Here is a 17,595-nt window from a genome sequence, read left to right as displayed (position 1 = left end):
GTTGACAGTAAAGCTTGATTGTGATAGGCTTATGACTAATTAGCAGCAGAGGAACTGGAGACATTGGAAAGTCTCTTCCGAGCAGTTTTGCTGTAAAGAGCAGAAAGTAGTGCAGTAAAGGGATGCAGGGCTAAGGATTTTTTTTTTCCTTTTTTGAAAAAAGTGAACAAGTAGTACATCTTTAGATGCTAATAGGAATACTTAATAGGAAGATGTGTGTGTGTGTGTGTGTGTGTGTGTGTGTGTGTGTGTTCATATGCATGAATAAGGGCTCCATTGCCTTTAGATCAGGATGTGAACACTTCTGTTGCAAGAAGGGAGAGTGGGGAGGTCTTCATGGGTTGTTTTCTTAAGGAAATAGGAAGTAGATTATTAACTGAGAATAAGAATGGTGGAAGTATGTCAGGATTGAAGGAGGAGAAAGGGAGAAATACTTGCTTGAGCTTTTGAAGCTGAGTTGTGTTAAGGTAACCTTTCCTTGCCTGAAGTACTTGTCATGGAGGCTTATTGCCCTTGCTAACCTTCCAGGTCTAGTCCTGGAAGCTTCCAGCTTCTGTACAATCTTATTTTTTGTAAGCCTAGAACTAGCAGGCTTGAGCTTCCGGTCTCCACCTGCTAACCTAGAGCTAGAATGTTTTCAGCTCTGAGACTTACTGCTGAATAAGCTCACCCTTTCCAGTTCTTTCTGAACTCTGGCTAACTGATTTAATTAGCTGCTCTGGCTCATACTCCTTTCTAAGCTGACTTACTCAGTCTGGTTTATCTCAGTTTCTCACTGAAGAGCTCTGCAATCAGTTCTAATCTTCTGTCTCCTCAATCTCTGGCTCATTCTATCTTCATCTGTGTCTAGCTTGTTCTCTCTTCAGCCTCTGTAAAAATTCCCCAGGTAAAACCTGAATTGCATGAACTCAAACTGCCAGGAACTCATCTCCTCTGCATTGCCTCTCAACTCACAGACTCAACCCAAAGCCTGTACAGAACTGACTAGAACTCAGAGATCTGCCAATCTCTGTCTCATGAGTGCTGGGATTAAAGGCTTCTACCACCACACCTCAACCTAAGCTTTTCTTTACCTGAAACTTGTTGTGAACCAGGTTGGCCTTGAATTCAGTGATCTGCTTGCCTCTGTCTCCTGGGTTTAAAGGCACGTCTGTATTACACCTGAATCACACAGACCTAGAAAGTCTTTGAATGTGATCTCTTGACAGAGCAGCCATGGTCTGAATTAAAATTCCTTTACAGAGTAGGGTGCCCATTTCCACTCTAGCTCTTCTCTTCCAGTTGTGAGCAGGTTCCGTTGTGGAATGATCTAAAAAAAATGTAACATGTTTACCAGGACATCATTGGAGAACATCCTATATTTATCTTCTAATTAAAAACATTCTTAATGGAACCTATTTTGTACTATTGTCTTGGATTTTTTTTCTGTTTTTTTTTTTCAAGAACATTTTAAACATCAAACATTTATTGAGTGCCGACTGTGTATAGAATAAAAGAATGGTTTCTTTGTTTAGGAGACCATACCATTTTATGTCATAGAGCTATTTTGAAATTGGTTGTTGGTGAATTCAAAGTTAGCTTCTTTGGAGTAGTAATTCTAATTCTCCAAAACTATCAAAGCTCCATCACAGTGTTTTAGGAAATAGGACAATTTATGTATTTATTTGAGAAAGGGTTTCATGTTGTGGAGGCTGGCCTTGATCTCTTGATCTTCTGCCTTCTCTAAATGCTGCAATTATAGGTCTGTACCACCATACCTAGCCTATCAACCAACATCTTAAACTTGTGATAGATAGCACATGTGCTGCAGAGGGCTGTGAGAAACTATTCAGTAGCTCAAACAGTAGGTTTCATCAGAGAATCCCTACTTTTCTGTTAGTATGGGGGTTAGAATTTAGGGCCTTGCTTATGCCAGATAAGCCTTCTTCAGCCTCAGCCCTTACCCTGCCCACACTTCCCATCCTCTCCTCCTTGGAGACAGGGTCTTAACTCGGGCTGGCCTTGAAGTTATTCTGTACTCCAAGTAGGTCTTGAACTCCTCCTACCTTAGCCTCCCCAGCTGATGGAATTATAGGTTTGCATCACCAAGCCCAGCATATTGCTAGGCAATTCCAGTTAGTGTTCCATAGAAAACGATTCCAATACTAGGATTGATGCTGAGCTTAAATATTTATTTATTACTAAATTACATTGTCATACATACATAGTATGTATTTTGTTACAATGTCATACATACAGACAATGTATTTTGTTCCTTCTTCCATCTTCTCCTGCCCCCAACTGCTCCTCCCAATAAAATCTGTTTTCCCTGTTTACTAGGTTTGCTTCTTTTAGTAGCCCACAGAACTTCATTGGGGCCTTCCATGTAATCCTGAGTTTGTAACTAACTCTTATGTTGACTTTATAGATGTTCTTATGCGTATGTATATATATAATAACATCTATGTATATATATTTGCTACAGAAAGTGTATATTTTTTTTTTCTGAATTTCTCCTTACCGTCCTAAACTTTTTTCTTATGACTTCTATAGTAGGGCACCTTGGGACATTTTATGAATGTGTTACAGAAGAGTAAATATTGCCTTTGTGTTTGTATGATTGACTTGGCTTAAAACATTGTTTGATCTTCAAAGCTAATGCCTATCTTGAAATTATTTATTCTTCATTCCTAAAATAGCTGTCAGCTTCTCCATGGTTTGTAAAAGGAAAGCAGCATAATAGCAGAATATGAATCACAAAAGTATCCTATTTGGGAGCAAGTGTGGAGAAAAGATTGATGGACCATGGCCTCCAACATTTTTTCTAAACATAAAGTTATGACTATGCCTTTATAAAAATACTCATTGTTTTTATTTTCTAGTTTTTTAAAAGTAAGCTATAAATTATAAGGTCAAAAGAGATGAAGATTTATTATAGATATATAGAACAAGTGGATCACTAGTAATGTTTTATAGTATTTTCCTTCATGATTTCTTCCATAGTTTCTGATGAAGAACAATCAGTAGTTTATGTTCCAGGTATGACATCTATGTTAAAGTTCTTGAAGCTTCCATTGTTTCTTAAATGTTAGGAGAAAATTAAACATTGTATGTGCAATTGGATATGGAAAAATTCATTTGAATGTAAACTTTTTTCAAAAACCAAATTTAAAAAGCAAAGTTTTTGAATATTTGACTAGATCCTCTTAAAATTTGAAATACTGGCTCATCCTAGGGTCTGTCTGGCTGGGGAAGTCAGCATTTATGGTTCATAAAATGTTTCTTATTTATTCAAGAGAAGAGATTCTTTTTGCAAATTTGTATTTCATATCTCATAAGAAAATATGAAAAGTTGATCCAGGTTAAATAGAAGACTATGTGCTTATTGACTGTTCAGTTGGATGAGTGAGTAATCAAGTGGACTCATTGCAGTTACTCTAGGTGAAAAGCCTGATTTTTTTTCATGTTTTCTCAATATGTTGTAATTTGTTGCCTTTAATGTAACTTATAAATATTCATAGCACCTAACTGAATTATTGAATTACTTCTTTAAGATAACCTTGTTTTGACACATATGAGTTTTAAATTGAAAAGATTAAGAAGATCAAATTCTGAAGTTTTGTTTAATGAACATTCTTAGGTATCTCCACAGAAGGAAATACAAGATCGAGACTCAAGTTGGGAAATCCAAAAGTTGATGTTAAAATTAAAACTTCCAGGATGACTGATGCTTCCGTCTGCATTGGGTCTTTAAAAGGTGCAGGAGACTCAGTAACTGAACAGGTCAGTAATATTTTCTCATTTGTTCGGGTTTTTGTGTATATACATGTTGTATGCGTGTGGGGGGCATGAGTGCACTTATGTGTGCATGTATGCAAGCCAGAAGTTGGTTATCCTCTGCTTCTCTATCACTGTACTTTGTTGGGTTTTTCTTGCTGTTTTGGTGGTTGTGGTGGGGGTTTTTGTTTGTAACACAGGTCTCTTGTCTCTTATTGAATCTAGCCCTCACCCTGGTCAAACTCTAGTGATCCACTGTTTCTGTCCTTTACAGCGTCCTCATCTAGTGGTCAAGTTACAGACAAATGCTGCTATGTCCTCATTTGAACTTGGGTCCTCACATTTGAGGGACAGCCACTTTTCTGACCGAGCTATCTCCCTAGCCTAAAAACTGCTCAGTGAAAACACAAGACCTTTTTTTTTTTAAAAAAAGGTCTTTTTGTATCTTTAGAAGGTACAAAACCTTTAGTGATCCTGGGTAGTGCTATGTATCTTATTTTACATTTTTCTTTTTTTTCTAGCATTAATTGATAAATCAAATTTACTATTTTTATGCTTAGGTATCCTTTATGTTTTTATTTTTAGAAATGTATTTGTTGATGGCTGATATTTTTGTAGTAAAACAAAGCTTGTATAAAGAAAATGAGCCTGAATTATTGTGACTTTCAATGTTATTGACTTAAAAATTGTTTTGCTCTGTGTTATTGAAAAACAAAACAAAACTTCCTTTGCATATGTATGTGTTGTGCCTCTCCATGTATGTATATATTGGTGTATGTGGAGGGCTGAACTTGACATCAGTTTTCTTCCTCAATTCCTCTCTACTTGATTCTTGAGTCAAGGTATCATGTTGAACCCAGAGAGGCCAAATCTGGCTAGTCTTGCCAGCCTATTTTCCCAGGGGATTCTCTGTCTCTGCTTCCCAACTGTTGGGATTAGAATTGGCCACCACTGCCTACCTGGCTTTTATGTGACTTTGGGGATCCTAACTCGTACAGAGCTAGCACTCTTTATCCATTGAATTATCTCCTGTGACAATAATTCTTGGTTTTTATAGGCCAGTGGCTGGTTGGCCCCCTTTTTGTCTTCATAATAGTGTCTGCCCATTCCTCTGGCACATGTCTTTTTCTTTCTGTTTGTTTTAATTATTTCAAAGTAAAAATCACTTTATTGTAATGCTATAACTGTTGCTCCATTTCCTTTCTTCAATTAAAGTTGACATTAGTATTTGTAATCTATAGCTCATGGACAGAATCTTTCTTCTGCTTATGTTTTGTGACTTTTTCCGGGGAGATCTGATGAATCTGATATTCATTCAGACAGGACACCGACAACAGACTAAAGAAACTATTTCATCCCAGTCTAGATTGCAGAATCAGTGAATTTACTGGGATTACTTACAAGAGCTTGGGTTACTCTCAAATCTACCCCATCCTGTGTGACAACTCAGAAACATTATGTCCTGGAGGTTTCCGCTCAACTTGGAGGCAGCAACTCTTGTCAGAAGCTGTGCCCTGTTTTAGAATTTTGGGGAATGATATAACTTTCTGAGCTACCCCTTCTGAGCCCTGGGAGGTTTGTAGCATCCTGAGTCTTAGGCGTCTTTCCTTTCTGAGGAATATAACTTCATTTTGGAGTAAACAGCTACACAACAGCTTGTTTCGTAAATGATTTTTCCTCTGACCAGGTATTCTCATTTTTTGAGGTGTTGTCTGTGCTGTGACTGGTTTATAGAATCACAAAGTTGCTTTAGTGGCTATCACCCCACAAAGCCCTAGATACCCCAAACATTTACTTTCAGACTATTAGGAAATGTTTCACAATTCCTCGTGTTTAATTGTGGAGACATTTTGATATCTTTTGCCAATGCTCATCTGGTAATGAACAGGATTTGGTGGCGAACTGCAGAACAGTGTGTTGTTTTGAATGGCATTTGGAATAGAAATGGCAAGTTTCAGTGTTTCTGCTATTAGTAGGTGCTGGCATGAGTACTATGGTACATTATTTTATTAATAGCATAAATGAAAGCTATTTGCTAATTACACTTCTTTCAGCAATCATATCGTTTCATTTGCACAATTTCCAGTTTTATTCTCTGACTGTAATAAAATGCTCTGACCAAAAGCAACTTGGGAAGGGTTTATTTAGCACACACTTCCAGGTCATAGCCCAAGAAGGAAGATGGGACAGGTACTTAAGCAGAAACTTAAAAAAAAAAATGCATGGAGGAATGCCATGTGCTGGCTTGTTCTCTGGCTTGAGACCATAAACATCCATCTCAATTACCCAGCTTTACCCCATGTGACATGAAAAGAATCTTAGGAAATTTAAATGATTGACTTGGTGGGGTTTTGTTGTAAATTTTCATTTACAAAATAGTGAGCCAAATTTGGCTTTCAGGTGTAGTTTTCAAACTCCTGTCCTATACAGAGTGATATATTTTAATTTTAAGCAATGTTTATCGTTATATGTTTGGAATTTTATAAATACTCATATACTTTATAAATACGCATATAAACTTTATAAATACTGATATAATATTTTATAAATACTCATATAATATGTATTGTAGGACTAAGTTTTTTGCTCTTTAGTGTAATCATGAGAATTCTTGATGCTGTATATAGTAATTATAAAATGTCTTTTAACTAATATGTCAGCATGTATTGAGCCATTTTAACTGAGAGATGTAACTGGAGGGATGGCTCAGTGTTTCAGAGCACTTGCTCTTTTGGAGGACCTAGGTTGGAATCTCAGTGTCTGCATAGTGACTAACAACTACCTATAACTCCAGTTCTGGATGATCTTATGCCCTCTTCTGGCCTCAGAGGACACTTAATACATGTGCTGCATAAACACACATGCAGGTGAAAGCAGCATACACATAAAACAAAAATAAATAAATCTTACGGTTATGCATGCCTTTAATCCCAGCACGTGGAAAGCAGAGGCAGGTGAATCTCCTGAGTTTGAGTCCAGCCTGATCTACAGTGTGAATTCCATGACAGCCAGGGCTACACAGAGAAACCCTGACTTGAAGATAAATAAAACAAACAAACAAGCAAACAACAACAACAAAACAAAAAACAAACAAACAAAAAAACTTGTTACATAAGTACTGGAAAACCCAAAAGGAAACAGTAAGGTATCAAGGAAGTATTAACTGTAAAACAGAGCCACAACTTCCCAGGGTTGGATGAACAAGGACAGGTTTGAATTAATAAGACTTAGAAATAAGACTTAGGGGAATGGGCTTAAATTTGAAGCTTGGACTTCTGTGACAGGTTACATCCCTGACTGGCTTTGCTCTCTGTCCCTCAGAGGCTCAGAAAAGCTAGTTCTGTAAGTTCTGGAAACAATTATTGAACTGGAAGCAGTTGTCCTTGTGTAACTAACACAGACAGGAATGGCATCGAAGGCCAGGAAGCAGGAAAGATTGAATTCTTTTTCTTTCCTACAACCTTGATCTCAATCTAGTTTTTTTCTGAAGCAGGGTTTATCAGAGAGCCAGATGGCAAAGGAGAAATGGGGTTTCCAAAGTTCCCCAGTTTGACTTTTTCAGTCTTTAACATTGACTTTGTGCTCATCTTTAAAAGTTTGCCTACAATATTATATTCTTCTGAATCTCTTTTTGTACTTTTTAAGTAGCAATTTAAGTTTAAATTTACTTTAAATGATATTAATTAAAAATTTATAAGAATACCAGTGCTTTGATTTTTAAACTGAGTTTTAAAAAACTAATATTTTGTCTTAATTTGTACATGTCATTATAGAAAAATTAAGCATGGTAAATATATGAAGGAAGTTATAAAAACCTAAGGCACCCATGATAGTACTGAACTCTGAATCTCTAATGGGAGTGACAGACTTACCTTTCCAATTTCCCAAATGTTTTCACATGGAAGTCTTTAAAGGCATCTTAAGTTGATCATACCAAAATCCAAATTTACTTTATTTCAAGGACCCTCCCCCTCTTTTTTAACCTTATCTATGTCTAGGATTTATTTTAAGGATCTTTGCTTGTTTTGGTTAGGTGAAAGGTTGTGGTAAGTTACTTCGGCCATTGCACAAATGCTGGAATGAGGAACTAATGTTCCTATTCTCTTGTGACTCCTTGAATTTCATGTTACAGTACTGGAGAGACCCTACAGCATTGAAAACAAAAACAAAAACAAACAAACAAACAAACAAAAAACCATAGTGTTTAAGAGCACAACCTGGAATCCATGTCTGTTCCTTAGCTCCATCTTGTTCCTTAGCTGCTATAACTCTGGCCAAGCTATGAACTCAATGAAGAATTGAAACATGTTTGTCTAATTGCACTGCTGTGAAAATGAGATAGAGTAACAGATAAAAAGCACTTATTTTATTCTTGGCATGTGAAAACACTAGAGGTGAATTCTAGTTTTTCTTAGATCTGGCCCTTAAGAATTCTGGTTTTTTAAAAATCAACAACTAGTATCTCCTGTCTAGCCGTTATGTGCCTTAAACCATTTTGGGGCTACAGTGTTAGAGATTCTCAGTGTCTTCCAGAGATACGTGTCACCCTAACATTCACTATGGGAAAGGTAAATGTTCTCTAATACTTAGCAGACATATCTTTTCATTCTGTGTCCATTTCTCTGTAAATTCCATGGTGTTGTCTGGTTTGCTATCAGTTTTCTATCATGTCTGGAATTCACAGTAGGTTTAAATGAAAAATGTGGGTAGTAATCAACCAGATAAATGATTTCTAAGAAATTTTACTTTCCATGTTTAATTTGATAAATTTCTCAGAAAGTACTTAAAATTATTTTTAGTAAAAGTTAACCAGAAGATGTTTTATTGTAGAGTTTCTGCAAGGGAGGAATGAAGAGTGCATCATTGAAAGATTTATGTCTTGAAGACAAAAGACGCATTGCCAACTTAATTAAAGAACTGGCCAGGTGAGACAAGATCTTATATGGGATGCACCAGTGAGACAACTCATTTTGAGAGCAGAATATTGCTAATATATTTGATGTCTGTGGTTGTTTGAACAAGAATAGTACCCATGGGCTCATAGACTTGAATGCTTGGTCACCAGGAAGTGGGGCGGTTTGAAGGGATCCGGAGGTATGGCCCTGTCAGAGTAGGTGCTGCTTTTTTAGAGGAAGAGTGCTACTGGGGGTGGGCTTTAGGATTTCAGAAGCTCAATCTAGGCCTGGTGGCTACCTCTATTATTACAGATCTGGATATAGAACTCCTGGCTTCTTCTCCAGCACCATGTCTGTCTGTGTGCTTCTGTGCTTCTTGCTGTGCGGATCATGGACTCAACCTCTGAAACTATATGCAACCTTCAATGAAATGCTTCTTTTTTTTTTTTTAAATAGGAGTTGTCATGGTCATGGTGTCCCTTCATAGCAATGAAACACTCTAAGACAATGTCATTATGCTATGCTATTAGAAGCTATTAGTCTAATGGAAACAGATGTGGGAAAAAAAAAAAAAAGATTTTGTATTGCCCAAACACTCACCTTCAAGTGCTTATCCCAATGTCCTAACACCTTTTCACAAGGCCTCACCTCATAAAATTACTACCACTTGGGGACCAAGCCTTTAACATAAGGACTTTGGACAATGTGTATTAAAACCATAGCAGTATTGTAGGGGTGATTTATTGGGACTATTCAAATGTACTTTTGCTTTGAAATATTTACCATTATAGCAAGATACATCTAAGGAGTGTGCCTGCATCCACTATTGCATGGTACTCTAACGGCTACTTTATATTTTCCAAAATGGTTTTATATTTATTATTACATTGGAATCCTTATTGAAGAATGAGCTTTCCTTCAGCCCTATTTATGTCAGTATTTCTTTTTTTATTAGTATCAAACTTCATAAACTGAATTTTATTCTAATACGGGACTCTTAAGAATCACAGAAATAAAATGAAGTAGAAAGATGGCCTTTTTTTCATCCCTTAAAAAATGAATAACCTTTTATTCTGAGATAACTGTAGATTTTATTGCAGTTGTTATAAATATAGAGAGAACTTATCCACCCTTTATCCAGTATCCACTGATGGTAATATTTTGATCACTTACAGTATAATATTACAACCAGAAAACTGATATTCACAGAATTTGTCAGGTACAGAGATCACTAGCTTTACATATATTCATTATAGTTTTACTTACAATGCTCATGGTCAAAATTCTAAATAGTTCCTTTACAAGGATTGTGCATTTGTTTTTGTTTTGTTTTGTTTTTTGAGGGTCTGGGAATTGTATGTGGTAGGCAAGTATTTACCTCTTTATTTGCACTTAAAAATTTTGTGTGTTTGCACATATATGTAGATATTCTTGGAAGCCAGAAAAGAATGTTGGCTTCCTTAGACGTGCATTCTCAGGCAGTTGTGATTCACCAGATATGGGTGCTGGGAATCACACTCAGGTGTTTTGGAAGAGCAGCAAGCACTTTTAACCTCTGATCCATCAACCCAGCCTCATCACAGATGCTTTATTTCCTACCCTCCTCCTTGACCCAAAACTCCTGTTAATCTGCTCTCTATCGCTATAATTGCAGCATGTCAAGAAAACGAAATAAATGAGATCAGATAGTATGTGACTGTTTTTGGGATTAATTCATTTTACTTGTCATAATTCTTTGAAGGTATTCAAATTGTATGTCTGTCAGTATTTTTTTCCTTTATTATTGTATTCCTTTTAGTGTAGAGGTGCTGGATTGAGTAATCATCTGTTGGAAAACACTGGAATACTTTCCAGTTTTTGACAGTTACAAATGAAATTGCTATGAATATTCACGTATAGTTTGTCATTTGCACATGAATGTTTGATTTCTTTGGGATTAAGCCTGTTTGATTTTGTAAGAAACCACATTCCAAAAAAGTTGTAGTATTTTACATTCCCATCAACAATGCAAGAAATCTAAGTGTTCTGAATTCTGGCTTCCACATTTGTATAGTTTTAATTTTAGGAATCTCATGGGCGTTTAGTGATGTCTTAGTTAGTTTGTCTTTTTGTGATGGTCAATAATAGTGGACATTATTTCATGTTCTTATTCCTGTCTATATCTTCACTGAATCTAGGTGCATTCTTTTGGCCCTATTATACCAGAATCTTTGGATATTTTTATTGAGTTTTGAGCATTGTTTATATGTTCTAAATATAGATTTGTTGTTGTTGGATATATAGTATAAAATACTTTCTTCCTTCTCTGTGGCTTGCTCCATTATCCTCAGGATCTTCCATAGTCTAAAAGCTTTTAATATTTTTAGTCAGTGATCCATTTTAGTTGGTTTTTGTATCGTGCATGACTAAATTAAGTTTTTTTGTTTGATTTTATATATGTCCATTTATAGAAATCTTTGTGTGTTTCTGTTAGAAACCGATGGATGCATATTTGTATGGGCCTCATGGGTTCCTGTTTTTCACTGATCAGACTGCTCTTCCCTTTGCCTTCATTACTGTACATGTACAGAATAGAAAGCCTTTATACTGAGTAGAGTGATTTTTCTCGCTTTGTTCTTATTTTTAAAAAGACCAGGGCTAACCACAGGGAGAGATGGCTCAGTGGTTAAGAGCACCGGCTGCCACATGGTGGCTTACAAGCATCTATAGTGAGATCTGGTGCCCTCTTCTGGCATGCAGATGTACATGCAGGCAAAGCACTGTATACAGAGTAAATAAATAATTAATAAATAATAAATAAATAATAAAACAAAAAGACCAGGGCTAGTCCTTCCAGTAATAACTTTGACACAATTCCAATAAAACTATAACAAAGCCAAAAATCTCTACTGATTAGTAGGTATTTCATCCATCTGTAGATCAATTTTTAGGAAGAACTAAAAATCTTTGCTGTGTTGAGCCTTCTAATCCATATTTATGCTTATTTGTTGCATTTATAATACATTAAGAAATGAAAATAAAGGAGCCTTTCTTTGGATTAATTTGACCAAGAATGAGTCCCAGTTTGAATTGTCTCTTTCTCTTGTGTCTTCTGTCTGACCTGAAGAAAGGGCTTTACTCTGTATTTGTTGAACTGCACAGAAAACCTGGTGTGGGAAAGAAACAAGTTATTCTTTACAGAGCTCTTTAGCAGAGTTTACAAGGGAAGGGATTACTTTACTGACTTCCAGTCGCCTAGAATATAACTCAAAATTAAAAAGAGTTACCAACCTATATCATATATTGCTTCCAATATATATGGATATTTGCTTTGTTTAAAGTTATTTTTTACATTTTGGCTGTTTTCGTAAATGATTAGCACTGCACATATGTACATTATTCTAGGTTGGGGCATGGAAGAATATGGAACTTAAGGTTAAAGCTATACATTTAGCTTAGTCTGTAAGAGCTGATTTCATGGGAAATTTAAGGCACAGTAAGGTTGGTTGCATTGCCCTCTTAAAGGCTGGCTAAACTTGAACATGCTGCATACTCAGGAAGATAGCAAGCCCAGAACTTAGACTTAAATGATCCTATGTTATTAATTTGGCTGCAAGGTCTAGTAAAAGTTAAGTCTCTTTGGGGTCAAGAGAAAAATTTCACTGTGTTGCCTAGTCTGGCTCCAAATTCCTGAGCTTCTGCGAAGCTCTGTGTGTATATTACCAGTTCCTGTACAGTAGATTTTGTTAACTGTTGTTTTTGTTTTGTTTTGTCAGTTGGTATACAGATGTTCTTTATCCTACAATGTTGTGAGTTACGTTGACTGAATTTTGCATGTTGAATTAGCCTGCATTCTTATTGTAAGTCTTATTTGTTATGATTATTTTTATATATGAAACAGTTTGATTTGCTGTTTTGAATTTTTATACCAAAGTTCATGAGAGGGCTTGATCTTAAGTTTTGTACTTTCTTTTGTACTATGTTACTTTGATTTGTGTCATGGTAACAGTAACATCATTATATATAATGGGCAATATTTCCCTCATATTATCTGGAACAAAGGATAGAAAATTGGTGTTTGGTTGGATTTGATTTTACATTTTAGAGGGACACATATATTCTCCTCTCTCTCTCTCTCTCTCTCTCTCTCTCTGTATTTAGCTGAGTCTGGCTTCGAATATGAAAGCTTCCTGCCTTTGCCTCCAAGTGCTGGGGTTATATGTATGTACCATCAAGCCTGTTTTTAAGTGATATTAGATCTTAAATGCTTGTTAGTATTCTCCAGTGAAATGGTAAAGGCCTGAAGATTTCTTTTTAAAGTATTTTAAATTAAAATCTTAGTTTGTTTAATGGTTTTAAGCTTATTCACATTGTCTAGTTTATCATGATTAAACTTTGTGAGTTTTTAGGGTATTTTTAAATTTTACTATTTTATGTTTATGGGTGTGTTGCCCGTATTCATTTCTGTACCCCTTTGTGTGCCTGGTACCCATGGAGGCCATAAGAGGGCATTAGATCCCCTGGAACTGGTGTTACAGGTGAGTGTTTAAAATCAAATTTATGGTCCTCTGGATTCTGGATAAATATCCCCAGCTCTTTACCACTGAGGGACCTCTCCATCCCAAGGAGTTTGTAGTTTTTTTAAAATTGCTTCATTTCTTCCAAGTTATCATAAGTGAGCATAAAATTAATAGTATTCTTTCACTATCTCATTAATGACCACAGTATCTGTAATCCTTCATTTCTGACAGTAGTGATTTGAATCTTCTCTCTTTTATCTTTGCTACGCTTATCAATTTTATTGACTTCTTTTTTTTTTTTCAGAGAACCAGCTTTCTGTTGAATTGATTTCCATCCCCCATGTTTCTAGTCTCTTTTTCATTGTCTTTTTTTTTTTTTTTAAATCTGTTATTGTTGTTATATCCTTCTTTGTCATTGCTTTGGACTTGTTCTGCTCTTCTCTCCCTAACCTTTGTGATCAGAGTCTAGAGAGTGTGCACATGTCTCTTCATGTCAGAACTCAGTGCTGTGAACAGTCTTTTCAACATGTTCTCACTGTGCCACTTGGTTTACTATCTGTTCATTTCATTCAGCTCTCTGCAGTCTTTATAATTTCTTTCCACACTTCCATTTGTAAAATTTCCAGGAGTTTAATGATTTTTCATTTGTTTTACTTTTGTTCTATAGTGGTCAAATAACTGTTAAAAACACCATTTTGAAATGGTTTCCTAGTCTAGGATGTGGTGGTTCTTGATGAATGTCTAAGAGTGCTTTAAAATGCCTGTGATTGTAACTATTTTGCCTTTCAGTGAGGAGCTCTTTTTCTTTGTTTTGTTTTCTTGGTGTCTTTGTTTAGTTATCTTGCATGTGTCTAACGGTTCCTCTTTGTTATCATTACTTGTACTGAAGATAAGCCTTCCTTTTTCAGTCCACCAGTCCCTTTCCATGGATACCTTTTTTCCTTGTTTCAAGTGCACATTGGTTTCAGCTACTCTCTGCTTTTGTTTTCCTCTCTCCCTTCTGTTTTTTTTTTTTTTTTGGTTTCTGTTTTTGATTTGATCTTTTCTTACTATTTGAATATTCTCTTTCTTATTCTTAGGCCTTGATTCCATGCCATGCCACCCCCAAGTGAGTGTATCCTCCTGACTCACTCACACAGGCTGCTACTATACCATCAAAGCCTATGCTTTCTTGATGATAACTCTGTTCTTTTTGTCTGGGTTCTCATACTGTACACAGGGATGCCCACTGAGTGTTTTCCTGAGCTCCTTATGTTATGATACCCTGCTTCAGGTTCATTTATTGTGAACACTTATTGGCTATCCTTTATCAACATCTGCCTTCAAACCCTGAATGGATCTCCCATCATGCTTGGGATCTGAGTCTCCATTCTAGCTCACCACTATCTCCTACTTCATGTCATCCTTCTTAGGCCCTAGGACAGCATTTGGTGCTAGCTATCTCCCCATGATTCTCTTTTTACCTGCCTGAGTCTCCACCTTCTACTAGCCCTTTGTGTGGATATTCTTTTACACCTCCCTGGGCTCTGGTCCCCTGCTGTGAGCAACCCACTCTGTGCAGATGTCATCTTTTATACTATTCAGATTTTGACTGTCCCCAATCCTACTCATTATTCAAGAAGAAAATAAAAAGTAAAATGAGGGGAGAGGAAATGAAAGCTCAAATTTTAGTCTGAAGAGAAAAAATTGTGTTCTTTATAAAAAGGATGTTTAAATGTAGTTGCTTATTCATGAGAAAACTTTGCTTTACAAATCAAGTCATACAAAGTAAGGCAAAATCTGCTGCTTTTGTGTTTTGCTTGCCTCGTCTAGTATATAATTTTTAAATCAATAGCCTCAATTTTGATTAAATAGAGAATAATGACAAAGTGTTAATAGAAAATGGTTAGACTGAGGTTTTAAGAGTTGTCTTAATTTATATCTTTTCAGAAAAAAATTAGCCATGAAGGATTACATTTACCTTGTGTAAGGTCAAACCAAATGGAGAAAAGTGACAGAAGCGTTAGGAAAATGATGTATTTCTGTGACATGTTTAAGTACACCTACTTAAGCTTTGGTGTGGAGGCAAATTTGTTGGCATTGTCAAAGTTGCCAAGTCACTTATATTCCTTGGCACCCACCACTGGCCATTGACAGCATACTTTCAGAAGGATATAGAATTCATTAGCTCTCAGCAAGCCCACAGAAGAAGTAATGATTTTTTTTTTCAGTTACAGACTGTTTTATAATATAAAGATATAGTATTAGCTTATTTTTTAAATATTTCTTTTGAGGTTTAAAGCATCTTTACAAGAGCTATTCCAAGCCCCGCATCTCTTTTACTGAAATAGGGTCTTGACTCTCGTAATGTTATGTGGGAAAATGTACTTGTATCTTAGAGCCACATAGAGACTCTGTATGTGAACCTCCTGTTTAATATTTCTACTGATGCTCTGTAACATGAGCTCAGAGAAAATGCATATATTTGCCTTCATATGTGGATCCTAGCCTATAACATGTACATGTGTGCAGTTGTAACTGGTGATCTCATATATGTACAAAAAGAGTGAGATTTAGGTATTGAGGAAAGACAGTGCAGATAAGACATGAGTTACAAGAGAGAATATAAAGCTAATTGTTTTCTAATTTTAACACTGTTATGGATTTTATTTTGATTTTGTGATAGATAAGACCCTAAAAATGTAATTAATAGTGGAGGTGTAAAATCCAAAGCAGAGCTCCACAGATTCAGAAGGACTTATATCGGTATGGATCTTCATTGAGACATAAAGATGTAGGTCTGGGCAAATGCTTATTTGAGTACTTATGTTATAGTAATTGTGTGATGTTTTTTATTTTTAAGTTTTTTGCACTAAAATGATTTTCATTTAAAAAACAAAAAGGAAAGATGCCTAAAAATGTACATGTGAGTAAAAGATATGAATTAAAATTTATATTGACATAATAGGCTAGAAAAATGAGTCAATTCAAACAGAATAAAGGCAGTTGTGTTGATAAGAGGATATGACATGCCTAGGGTATTAAAGATCAAAGCATGGTGGGAAACTCAGGTGGCAGAGTTAGGCAGATTTGTGAGTTCAAGGCAAGCCTCGAGTAAAGAGTGAGACCACATGTCAAAAAAAAAAAAAAAAAGGCAAATGGGAGAAAGTATCAGAATATTTAGCAACCTTACATATGTCTTTAAGATGTTTGGGTGTCTGCACAAAACTAAAGTCCAGGTGGATCAAAGACCTCAACATAAAACCAGACACATTAAATCGGCTAGAAAAAAAAGTGGGGAATACCCTAGAACTCATTGGCACAGGAGACAACTTCCTGAACAGAATACCAACAGCACAGGCTCTAAGAGCAACGATCAATAAATGGGACCTCATGAAACTGAAAAGCTTCTCTAAAACAAAGAACACTGTTGTCAGAACAAAACGACAGCCTTCAGATTGGGAAAGTATTTTCACCAACCCTGTATCTGACAGAGGACTAATATCCAATATATATAAAGAACTAAAGAAGTTAAACAGCAACAAATCAAGTAATCCAATTAAAAAATGGAGTACAGAGCTAAACAGAGAATTCTCAATAGAGGAATATCGAATGGCAGGGAAACACTTAAAGAAATGCTCAACCTTCTTAGCCATCAGGGAAATGCAAATCAAAACGACCCTAAGATTTCACCTTACACCCATCAGAATGCCTAAGATCAAAAACTCAGGAGACAACACATGCTGGAGAGGTTGTGGAGAAAGGGGAACCCTCCTCCACTGCTGGTGGGAATGTAAACTTGTACAACCACTCTGGAAAGCAATCTGGCGCTTTCTCAGACACCTAGGAATAGCACTTCCTCAAGATCCAGCTATACCACTCCTAGGCATATATCCAAAAGAGTCTCAAGTACACATAAGTACATTTGCTCAACCATGTTTGTAGCTGCCTTACTTGTAATATCCAGAAACTGGAAACAGCCCAGATGCCTTCAGTGGAGGAATGGATGCACAAATTGTGGTATATCTACACAATGGAATATTACTCAGCAATAAAAAAAAAAAAAAAAAAAAAAAAAAAAAAAAAAAAAAAAAAAAAAAACAAAAAAAAAAAAAAAAAAAAAAAAAAAAAAAAAAAAAAAAAAAAAAAACAAGGAAATCATGAAATTTGCAGGTAAATGGTGGGATCTGGAAAAGATCATCCTGAGTGAGCTTTCCCAGAAGCAGAAAGGTGCACATGGTATATATTCACTCATATAGACATATAATATAGGATAAACCTACTAAAATCTGTACTCCTAAAGGAACTAATCAAGAGGAAGGACTCTTGCTAAAATGCTCAATTCCTATCCAGAAAGGCAAAGAGGCTGGACATCAGAAGAAGGAAAAAAGAGGTAACAAGTCAGGAGCCTGACACAGAGGACCTCTGAAAGGCTCTGCCCTGCATACTATCAATGCAGATGCTGA

At 36.0% G+C, this 17,595-nt stretch overlaps 1 protein-coding gene across 1 annotated transcript in view; it reads left to right on the top strand.

The window, feature by feature from the left end:
* Window positions 1–17,595, top strand: part of Kiaa1328 (KIAA1328 ortholog) — a 226,847-nt gene that overhangs the window by 4,292 nt on the left and 204,960 nt on the right. The window contains exons 2-4 of the mRNA XM_055625418.1: window positions 2,983–3,018; window positions 3,620–3,762; window positions 8,587–8,681. Coding sequence (XP_055481393.1) covers window positions 2,983–3,018; window positions 3,620–3,762; window positions 8,587–8,681 — 274 coding nt within the window. The remainder of the gene's footprint in view (window positions 1–2,982; window positions 3,019–3,619; window positions 3,763–8,586; window positions 8,682–17,595) is intronic.

This window comes from Psammomys obesus, unplaced genomic scaffold (assembly GCF_907164565.1).
Source record: "Psammomys obesus unplaced genomic scaffold, mPsaObe1.curated_primary_1811, whole genome shotgun sequence".
Taxonomy (NCBI): domain Eukaryota; kingdom Metazoa; phylum Chordata; class Mammalia; order Rodentia; family Muridae; genus Psammomys; species Psammomys obesus.
The sequence above is the reverse complement of the archived record's forward strand: the minus strand, read 5'-3'. Positions and strand labels throughout refer to the sequence as shown.